General features: G+C 47.2%; 3 protein-coding genes across 3 annotated transcripts; 1 reads left to right on the top strand and 2 right to left on the bottom strand.

Moving 5' to 3' along the window:
* Positions 1-1,435: 1,435 nt before the first annotated feature.
* On the bottom strand, positions 1,436-4,136 carry L228DRAFT_261750 (WD40 repeat-like protein; the record flags this gene model as incomplete). The annotated part of the gene is made up of 3 exons (XM_018334361.1): positions 1,436-3,814; positions 3,871-3,986; positions 4,049-4,136. 3 exons carry the CDS (start codon positions 4,131-4,133, stop codon positions 1,613-1,615), a joined length of 2,403 nt encoding a protein of 800 aa, XP_018187149.1. The 3' UTR covers positions 1,436-1,612.
* A 930-nt stretch (positions 4,137-5,066) lies between these two features.
* L228DRAFT_211675 (MFS maltose permease MalP) lies at positions 5,067-6,617 on the bottom strand (the record flags this gene model as incomplete). Its single annotated transcript, XM_018329905.1, has 1 exon — positions 5,067-6,617. The coding sequence occupies one exon, from the start codon at positions 6,615-6,617 to the stop codon at positions 5,067-5,069; it is 1,551 nt and encodes a 516-aa protein (XP_018187148.1).
* A 1,816-nt stretch (positions 6,618-8,433) lies between these two features.
* L228DRAFT_248312 (putative diacylglycerol O-acyltransferase) lies at positions 8,434-10,706 on the top strand. Its single transcript, XM_018332825.1, has 4 exons — positions 8,434-9,015; positions 9,072-9,112; positions 9,173-10,190; positions 10,243-10,706. Exons 1-4 carry the CDS (start codon positions 8,739-8,741, stop codon positions 10,455-10,457), a joined length of 1,551 nt encoding a protein of 516 aa, XP_018187147.1. The 5' UTR covers positions 8,434-8,738; the 3' UTR covers positions 10,458-10,706.
* The last annotated feature ends 127 nt before the right edge of the window (positions 10,707-10,833 follow it).

The following is a 10,833-nucleotide window of genomic DNA, read 5'->3' as shown; positions in this document are numbered from 1 at the left end:
TATTTCCATCTCTATTTCCATCTCTATTTCCATCTCTATTTCCATCTCTATTTCCAATTTTTCTATTTTCATTTTTATTTCATATTGTATTTTCCCATACTTATTTTCTTATACTTACCTTATTTTATCTATATTTCTTCTCCTTATAAGCAACCTTTTTCTTTCCAACCATTGAAACCATGGTACGTTTTTGTTCACTTGTTCGTTTATTCGGGCCTCTTCTTTCGTCATTTTTCTTCTCTCTTTTTCTTCCGCCTTTATTTTCCTATTTCTTTACGGCCTTTCAAAAATCGACCTTTTTTTTTTTTCTTCCCCGACTTTCTGCTCAAATGAAAGACTATCACCTGTCGACCATTACCCAACGACGAAAATATCTGTTTCTCTGTCTCATATATTTATATTTATATCTACATATACATATTTTTTTCTCTTCTTTTTTTTCTTATACTTTCTTCTTGCCCTTTTTCTTTTAACCATCTTCTTTATTTTTTTTTTCTTATCCTTTTCCTTTCTTTATTTTTCATCTCTTCTTGCTCTTTTCCTTTCTTTCTCTTACCCTTTTCTTGTCTTTCTTCTTATCTTATCCTTTATTTCTTTATTTTTTTAATCCCTTTTTGAGGGGGTTTGGAGGTAGAGGAGGTTTCTCATTCTATTTTTGATTTATCTTTTTTTGAAGAGGGTGCCCGGTGAGGTTTGGAGATGGGAGAGGTTTCTTCTTCTTCTTCTTCTTCTTCTTCTTCGGTTTTTTTTTTTTTCCCTCCCCTTTTTTTTTTATCAATTCATCTTTTTATCCAAACTTTTTTTTAGGTTTTTATTTTATTCAATTCATTTCGTTGGTTGGTTTATATTATATGGCTTATAGTTTTTTAATAGTTATATATAAGGTATATATAAGGTATATTTATATATATATTTCTATGACTCACGACACTGTTAAGATGCTTTAATGATAGTTGTTATAGTCTCATTATAGTCTCGTTATAGTCCCTCTATGGTTGCATTACTCTCGAGTATTTAAATAGTGAATGTAGTTGATGTAGTATATGTACCTGGTATATACCTCCCTACATTGTCATATTTGAGTTCCAATGGTCTCCCGCATAAAAAACCGTAGGAGTATTATATTTATATTTATATGTGTTTGTTTGTTTTACTTTATACCCCGTTACGCTGTACGGTGTGCCCGTTACGCTATAACGCCCGCAGCCACTTCCTGAGCGCCCGGATGTATCAACACACATTAATGTATCAACACACATTAATGTAGCAATGCATAAGTGCAGCATTGCAGCATTGCACCATTACGAGCATGAACACGGCCGTAAGTAGGACCGTAACTAGGACCGTGACGATGAATGACGACGACCAGTACTGTAGTCTGTAGTCTGTAGCTACCGTTACTGCATCTGCTCGTGCTGCTACTGATAGCTGAGCTACTTTTGATTAAGATGCAATTGTTTTTTTGAAGAAAAAAAGAAAAAGAAGAAAGAAAAAAAATGTGTTATTGAAAAGGCAACATGTCAACGGTCAGCCCTATATGACCTTTTAAGACTTTGAATAAAATCAAAGAAGAAAAAAGAAAAGAGAAAATAAAGGAAATTAGGACCTAAAATCATCGAGAAATGCGGTAATGGCCACGCTTTTGCTCCTCTTTCAAACTGTCTCGCTGGCTGGGCAGTGGTGTGCGTCTGCGCTGGGGGCCGAGAGAAAGACCTAGACCGGACATGTCGTCTCCTACGCCGCCTCCGCCGCCGCCGCCGCCGCCTCCGGGCGCGCTGAGGCCGGGGATACCACCTCCACCACCACCACCCCCAAAAGCACCAACAGGAGTATTGTGTCCAGACGAGCCGGGCTGATTATCACCGCTGTATCCCACAGGAGGTGTGCTAACACCGGGGCCGCCAGGACCAGCAGAACCGCCAGCACCTGTACCTGCAAGATTGGGAATGGGAAAGCCAGGCGGAAACTGGAAGTTCGGCGGGAGTAACCCCGGCGGGAGAATGCCGCCGGGGAAAGGCGCAGGAGCGGTGCCGGGGAGAACGGGCGGCGGAGGGGGTACACTAGACGGCGTAGAGGATAGATGATGAGGAGGGGGCGGAGGGATAACCGGAGGAGTAGAAGTTGAAGTTGATGAAGAAGGAGGAGCTGGAGCGTGGGCAGGGCCCGTTGAAGATGGATGAGGAGGAGGAGGCGGAGGAGGAGGGAGAGATCCAATCATGGCAGCGAGTTTAGAAGGGTCGAGACCGGGGATGTTTAGGCCAGGGAGAGATCCTAGAGGAGGAGGAGGTGGGGGAGGAACGACATTACCACTGGGACCACCGCCGGGTGGGGCGGGACCAGTGGTCGATACACCGACTCCGAATCCGGGGATTCCTGTGCCACCGGCGGGGGCAGCTCCAGGAGGAACAGGAGGAGGAGGAGGTACAGCACCCGCAGCACCGCCCACTAGACCGCTCAGACCGGGCAGGATAGGAGGTGGTGGCGCCGCGAGATTGCCCATTCCAGGAATCTGCGTCGGCAACGAGGGGACGCCGCCTGCAGCACCACCGCCGATACCAGGTGGTCTGGGGAGATCGGCAAGTGCGCTGGCGGGGACAGGCAGACCTGGGATGCCAGGTAGCATTGGTTGCCGCGTGGGCATTTTCTGATCGACGAGTCCTTCGGCTTCGTCTTCCATTTCGGCTTCTTCGTCTTCGCGCATCTGGCGCCGTCCGCCCCGGCGGTCCCATGTGCCTTGCGCCTCCGCGGCTGCTTCGCCAATGTGATACCGGTCGATAAAGCAGTCTGTCTCGCCTGGTCTGGCGCGGGACCAGAATCGGGTAACGCGGTCGTTGGATCCAGAGGCGAGAATGTGGCCCAGGGGATGCCAGTCGAGTGACCAGATGGCGAAATCGTGAGCGTAGGGGACACGGTGGGCGGGATAGATGGTTTGGGCGGGTGCGTTGAGGGGATCGGGAGTGTCGTATGGTGGAACAGATGGCTCGGTGCCTGGAGGCTGGTTGGGCTCGTCGAGGAGGTAGTGGAAGAGACTGCCGTCGGCGCCGCCGGTGGAGAGGAGATTGGCGTGGATAGGATGCCATGTTATTGTTGATACGTCCTTTTCGTGGCCTCGTAACAGACACACGTCGCGCATCATGCGCAGGTCAAATACGCGCGCCGTTTGGTCTCGCGCACATGTTGCGAGCAATTGGCCCCGGCGTGGCTCGAATGCGGTTTTGGAGATTGTGTTCTTGTGTCCGTAGAGCGTAGTCAAGCACCGGCCGGTTCGTGGATCCCAGAGCTTGACCTGATGATCTTTTGACCCAGAAACGAGTAGTCCCTTGGTTGGGTGCCAGTCCACGGTTTTGGCGTCCCAGTTGTGTCCCGTCAGTACAGATTCTTCGATACCGCCGGCGAAATCAAAGATCTTAAGGGAGGCGTCGTCCGAGGCAGTGACGAATTTGGAGTCGGTTGGTGAAAAGGCGAGGTCGCGAATGGGATCGTTGTGCGCTTGGATTGCCTTGACATTGTTAAAGTTTGTCTGCCAGTATTTGACGACTCCGTCTTGGTCCGCTGATACAAGCCACTCGTCGTTGTGGGAGTACGAGGCAGCGCGGATGGCGGCATCGTGAGCTTGCATAATGGTTTCAAAATTGAATCCCATTCCATTCCATAATGTAAATTCACCACTGCTCGACCCGGTGAGAAGTCGTCGTCCTTCGGGTGTCCATCGAACAATGTTGATTGGGTGTTTGATTTTGTTTAGTGACGAATGTAAGTGTTTTGAGGGTATCGCATCTGTTGAATTCTGAAGATTGGCGGCCGGTGGTAAAATCTAAATATGAAAGTGAGCAACTCTATAGAGCTTGACAGTGGATGGAGTTCACCTACGTCCATTATGTAGCTGGCACTGGGCCGCTCCATTTCGCAGACTGGAGCACCTCTGTATCGCGGCCTGCGATTGCGCATCCATTGCACCATTGAAGTTCCATAGTCGGTAACAGGACCTAAACAGTGACATTAGTAGTTGCGACTGCGTAGAATGAGAAGAAACAAATGTTAGACGTACGTCGCCCTCGAACTCTGATAAAACCAGTTCCTTCAAAGGGTGCGCTGTGACCGGCGACATGGTCACCTCGTGGATCGTAGGACATGGCTTCTACGTTCGTTTATGCAAGACGCAGCAGAATCTTATCATAATTCCATACTCTTCGATGCAGGAAAAGTGCAGAAACAGTGTAGTAAATTGTGCGCTGTGAATTGCCCAAGCTCTGCTATACTTGAAGCGCGTCGTGGAGTTGAGATCAAAGAGATAAATATAAGATTGATCTATAGATAAGATAATACCCGGCGATCGATCAGCGCCACGAGTTGTTGTTCCGTTCTACTGTTTACCACCTCCACACATTATCTTTTCAAGTAGCCAACAGCCAAAATCATAGATGAATTTAATTATATAATTAAAAGAATAATTGGCGAAATAACCAGATGATAGCATATCTGCTCGGGGTACTATCTATCCCTGAAACACCAACACGACTCAATGTGAGCTCAAATCTTCATTTCCGCAAATCATGTATGACTAGTGAGACCTGGGAATCAACGATGCGGCCGATTGCATGAAAGCAAGAAAATAGGCCTTTTTTGTCATTTGACTGTGACAATAGCCAAGGATGATCTCTATGCATCTGCCACCTTACTCGTGTCTCGTTTGTAGCTCATCTTTTCTCTATCTGTCTATTCGTCACTTGAGATATGATATACCCTGTTGTATTTGAATCGAATGTGTTTTCAATTCCTACATGTCATTGCACCTGATCTATGCATGGCAGACAAAATCCAGTGAGGTAATAGAGGGTTACATAGAGCTGGTGGTATTATAAATGATTTATTGATTTTTATATAATCAAATTACGGTAGTACCTAACGGCTAAGCGTCAAAGTTGTATCGAAGTTGTATCGAAAAGATAAAAATAGACTGTAAACTTGACACAATGTGCCTGTCTTTAACTATGGCTGAGAAATGCACAGAAAATGGCCGCTGTCGTAAAAAGGACGGGATTTGAGAGGCAGCCAAAGAAAGATCACTAGTTTTCCTCTTGGCTTGATTCAGCAGACTCTGCATGAAATATATCGACCTTGGTAGACGCGAATTTCCTGGCCGGCACCTTCTTCTCAAACAACGCATCCATTTCCGCAAAAGTACGGCCCTTGGGTTCAGGAAGGCGAAAGAAGGCCCACGTAAAGCAAAGCAAACAAATTCCTCCCCAGAAAAATCCAGCCTTGCCTCTCCAGTTCCACGCGTCCTCGTTCAGCATATATGGAAAGATGACTCCATTGATGATGCCAAAGCAATTGTAGATGTTGCGAGCAAGCACAACCGTCTTGATCCGAAGTCGCGACGCAGGAATTTCGGACACGAGCGAGAAGCACACCGGGCCTACCGTAGAGTCATAAAAGAAGGTATAGACCAGCAGCATGGATCCAGTAGCCCAGGATGTGGCTGAAGACACTGGAGCAATTGATATAAATCCGACAATGAAGAGCAGTATGCACAGTATCGCGAGGCCGCCGACATATAAGCTTCGACGCCCATAATAGGTCATTAGTACCCAAGAGAGGAGGGTCCCAAAAAAGCCAAGAGCGTACTGTCCAAGGGACAGGTCGAACGCCTGCGAAACTGGAAGTCCCGCGCGTTGGTAAAAGACGTTGGAATACCCCATTAAGCCAGCGCCACACAAGGCCTGCGCGACCCAGATACAGCAGGAGACTTCAGTCCGGCGGAGATCGTGCCCACGGAAGCAATCCCAGTAGGTGGTGCCGGCGGTGATTTTCTTCTCGAGTTCGTTAGTATGTACCATCATATCGACTGTTTCTTCGGCCTTGAAGTCGACGTCTGTGCTTGCGGTCAATCGCTGCAAAGATCGAACGGCATCCTCTCGACGACCATTGCGTACCAGCCACCATGGGCTTTCGGGGGCCAAACAAACGCCGATAAAAATTGGAATAGGCCACACCCACTGAACGGCAAAGGGGATTCGGTAAGCCCAGTGATCTGTCCGGCTAGAAACACCTTTTACGACGCCAGAAGCAAGCAGCTGGCCGATAACCCAGCAGAGATTGACAAAGGTCGTCAAGTAGGCGCGAAGCGCTACAGGGCACACTTCCGAAGCGTACGTGACGGAGAGGGTCTGGTAGACGCCAAGCGGGATTCCCATCAGCACTTCGCCAGCCACCAGAGTCTGGATGTTGTGGGCAAAAAACAACATGAAAATGAATGCAGAGGTAGCCGCCAGGGAATACATCATTGTCTTTCGATATCCGAATCGTTCGGACACGATACCGTTGGCGAAAAGCCCTAGGATCTGACCACAGATTGTGGCATTTGATAGGGCAGCTTGCCATTGCGCAGACAGGCTGTAAGAACCATCGGGCATTTGATGTCCATATTTCTTATTGAAGGCGGGTAGCCCATAGAAAGATCCTATGAGCAGCGTGTCGTAGCCTTCCATGATGATTGCAGCCGATATTAGGAGAGACCAGCCGACAGCTTTAGGGTATAATTTCAAGCCCTGCCAAACTGTCATGCGGTGCTCTTTCTCAGTAGCCTGTTTGGCTGCATGAACCAAATCGTCCATGTTGTCCCCGTGGAAGTCGTCCTTGGGATCCTCCTCGACTTTCTCGAGATGAAAGATGGTAGTCTTTGACTCCATATCAAAATTCGCTTTTTATAAATTCCTAGGGAGGAGTAGAGCGTAAAAGAGAATCGGCAAAATATGAACAGCGACCGAAGAGATGATCAAAGAACGAAAATCGTATAAAGTTTTATCCTTCTCGATTGCCTGCCTGCTGGCCATCAAAAAAAGGGGGGGCGGTGTTATGGTAATTCTCCGATCCTGGATTAAGAAGCCGGAGTTGAAAAACAGGTAAATATCCTCACAGGTATAACATCCACTGCCTTCGCTTCGATCATCTTGTCAACTCAGCGAGAAAGCGATTCTGCTTCTTTATTCTCGATATGCAGCCAAGCATTTGAAAACTACTCATGGAACAGAATTCGTCTGTCGTGCCAAGACCGATAGCATCATCAACTGTTTCAGGCGGCGAGTTCTCCGTAATTCTCGAGTTGTATGATCGACGGCAAGCTTTAGCTATGTAAGATGCTCAGAGCATGAGAGAAATTGGTTTGATCGCTGTTTCAGTCTCCTTGGTGTCGTCGTGTCCACTCTCTACCACATTGATGAGGACGAGGTTTCAGATGTTAAGACAAATATCTCATTGAGCGTAACAGCTTCATGCATTGAATGATAGAGTGCTGAATAGAAATAGATAGACAAGAAGAAGAATACAAAAATGCAAAGGAAACGAATGCGTATATTGTACAGTTATAGAAGTAAGCAGAAGCAGCCAGACAAGCCACGAAAAGGGAGGGTGAGATGACAAACAAAAACTCTGGATTGCCGAGGGTTCCCAGGCTAACAGGTTTCCCCAGGGGGGTGGCTGGTGAAGAAACAGGAAATCAATCCCAATCGATATTAATGCCAGTCGGTGAAGTCCGACATAAAGTCAGGAGAGTTGGATCTGGGCTTTAACCGCTCGAGCCCTAGCTGATTAAAGTTTGGTTGCTGCGGCTGAACATGGACTAGCGCCACACAAGCGCAACATGGGGGACTGATCTAGCCCCTGAGGCGCCCTAACCAAAACGGAAACCGTCACGCGGAAACAATATAGCATAGGGATTATCCTGGCTGAACTGTAACCACGCCAGTGCATGCCCAATAAATCATGTCAAATTTGTTACGAGATAGATTGCTTCGCTCATTGTGAATACAGCAGAGAGGAAGCGCTGATAGCCTTTACATGCCTAAGCTACTATGATACAGTAATGTCTTTCTCATTTGTCATTCCGTGCACATCACCGGTGCCCCTCTATTTTTAAGTCTCGATTCCCCTTTTCGCAATCACGTGCCTTAAGTTTCCGTCCCAGGACTGACAAAATAAAAGCCGGAAAAGATATGATTCAAAGCGAGAATATGGGGAGATTCGGTACAGCAAAGAGCAATAAGAGTGATTGAGAAAATCAACTCGAGAAAGTGTTCAGGCGTGGCTGATCGATTGATTGATAGGATAAGAATAGAGATTAGATAAGACTAGATAGTGCTGTCCGCAACAAATTCAACGGGCCGAAGACAGTATAGAAACCACCCAAACACTCTCAACGGTCGTTGACAATTAAGAGATATGTAGTATAGAGAGATTGAATCATTAGAATGATGATACATTGAGACACCCCTCCAAATCTATTGTTACAGTAAACATCTATAAAGCTGATGATCGACAAAACGTTGTCGTCTAACTACTCCGCAATCCGCGACAGGTGGGTTGACCCGCTTTCACATGGTTGGCAAGTTACGTAGTCCAACTCAACAACAGCCTCCCCCGACCATCCCGCCCGTTCACAGCTCACCTTGCTTTGTACTTTACTGCATATCCTAGACTCAGCTCCTCTCACTCTTTTCGCTTTCTTCAGATGTTTTTATCGCATATATACAGATACATTGGTGTCTTGCAGAATTAGACTCTGCATTGTATTTGCTCCCTTGGTTCCCGCATTTCACATCTCGCGCTCGACTCCTCCCTTGGTCCAAGCTGCCACCCTTTCCGCCTACTCATGCCAATCATTTCCCTTCCCAATGAATGAGGGTTTTCGCATATGATTGCTATCAGCAACACCTGAGACGACTCAATTGCACTTGAGCATGGCAACAGTCACCAAAACTACCGCCACAATGCATACTGGGCGATCAAATAAAGGCCACCGGCGCAATAAATCCGGGCCTCGCGCCAACGGAAGCTCGGGCCGGATGCTGAACGATTCGGCCATGACTTCAGCTCGACAAAATTCAACTCAGACGAATAAGAAATATAGACATTTCGCGGCAGTTCACTCAAAGCTAAAAACATCATGTCTAAGCGCCGACGCTGAGGCTTCTCCAAGTTTTCTGGGCTTTCGAAACCTCATGGTCATTGTGTTGGGTAAGGTCCTGACGTACAGTGAAAAGGGTCAGTGTATTAATAAATGGTTGAATTAGTTGTTTCAAACTTGCGCCTGATGATCGAGAACTTTATGAAGGTACGCTTCGACTCAAAAGCTAGAGGAGGAAATGCTTATTTGCTCACTCACAACGCGCAGTACGGTGTTTTGATTTGCCTTCGATGCCACGACTATAGACGACAAGACCTTTTACTCGGCGCAATTCTGTACGCTCTCGTGCCGTGCCACTTATTCGTGGCCTATATCATTGAACTGGTCGCTGCACACAAGGCCAAGGGCGCCATTGGCCGAAGCAAGAAGACGGAGGATACCAATCAGAGTTCTGAGGCTCGACAAGAGTCAGATCGCCGGGAATTTCAATCCGCTTGGATCCTGATTGCCTTTGCTCATGGTCTCAACGCGTCGCTCTGCCTTTTAGGAACCACAGTGGTGGTCTACTACTACGTTCATCATCCTCTCATTGGTACCATCTGTGAGATGCATGCGATCATCGTCTGGCTAAAGAATTGCTCCTATGCGTTTACCAACCGTGATTTGAGGCATGCTATGCTCCATCCTCACCAATCCTCTACTCTGCCAGAGATATACTCGGAATGCCCGTATCCGCGCAACATTACCGTTCGCAATTTGACATATTTCTGGTGGGCGCCTACGCTCGTCTATCAACCAGTTTATCCACGCACAGCGCGTATCCGGTGGACATTTGTCGTGAAACGCGTTTCCGAAATGGCCGGTCTGAGTATGTTCATTTGGATTGCTTCTGCGCAATATGCGGCACCAGTGCTTCGAAACTCGCTTGACAAGATGGCGTCTTTGGACATTACTTCCATTCTCGAGCGATTGATGAAGCTGTCAACCATCTCTTTGGTTATTTGGTTAGCCGGATTCTTTGCACTTTTCCAATCGTTCTTAAACGCCCTTGCCGAGGTTATGCGGTTTGGTGACCGCGAGTTCTACACTGAGTGGTGGAATAGCCCGAGTGTAGGAACATACTGGCGGACATGGAATCGTCCGGTTTACCATTTTATGAAGAGACACATATTTGTGCCGCTCATGGGTCGTGGCTGGAATGCGCAGGCGGCCAGCGCCATTGTATTCATTTTCTCGGGGGTGTTGCACGAACTGCTCGTGGGCATTCCAACCCATAATCTCATTGGTGAGTAATATATGGTCCCAAACACCATGTTGTGTTTTCTAAATAGCTCTAGGAGTTGCATTTGTGGGGATGATCTTTCAGCTGCCTCTAATTGCGGTCACGTTGCCGCTTGAGAGGATGCAGGGAAAGAATGGCAAGATCATTGGCAACGTCATTTTCTGGGTCAGCTTCTGCCTTGTGGGACAGCCCCTCGCTGCACTCTTGTACTTTTTTGCATGGCAGGCCAAGTATGGAAGCGTCAGCCGACCGCAAGCTGTGCCTTCATGACATATTCTCACAGCAATTGGAATGTCCTTTTCGTTTGCCATGCGATTACGTCGGTCTATTAGGAGTGGGCCCACGCACTACAACATTGCGAACAAGACTTTTGATGATTTGAGCAGCATTGTGAGCGAAACGGATCTGATACGCTCCTCTTGGAATCGACAGAAAAATTGGTAAGTATAATAATAACCATGAACGCACATAGTTTTAGATAAGATGCATATACGAATGAAACGACTTTTTTGCGGGCAACCTCTCTTTCCATTAGTGTTGGATTTGATCTGATTTGACGAGCTCTCGTACGATACGTTACAGTACATGCCAGTCCTTTATTTGCATTTGTAAGTGGTGTTGCGTTCCACGAAAAAAATGATAACAA

This window comes from Xylona heveae (assembly GCF_001619985.1).
Source record: "Xylona heveae TC161 unplaced genomic scaffold L228scaffold_7, whole genome shotgun sequence".
Classification (NCBI taxonomy): Eukaryota; Fungi; Ascomycota; class Xylonomycetes; order Xylonales; family Xylonaceae; genus Xylona; species Xylona heveae.
Note: the sequence above shows the minus strand (reverse complement) of the source record. Positions and strands in the feature narration are given on the sequence as shown.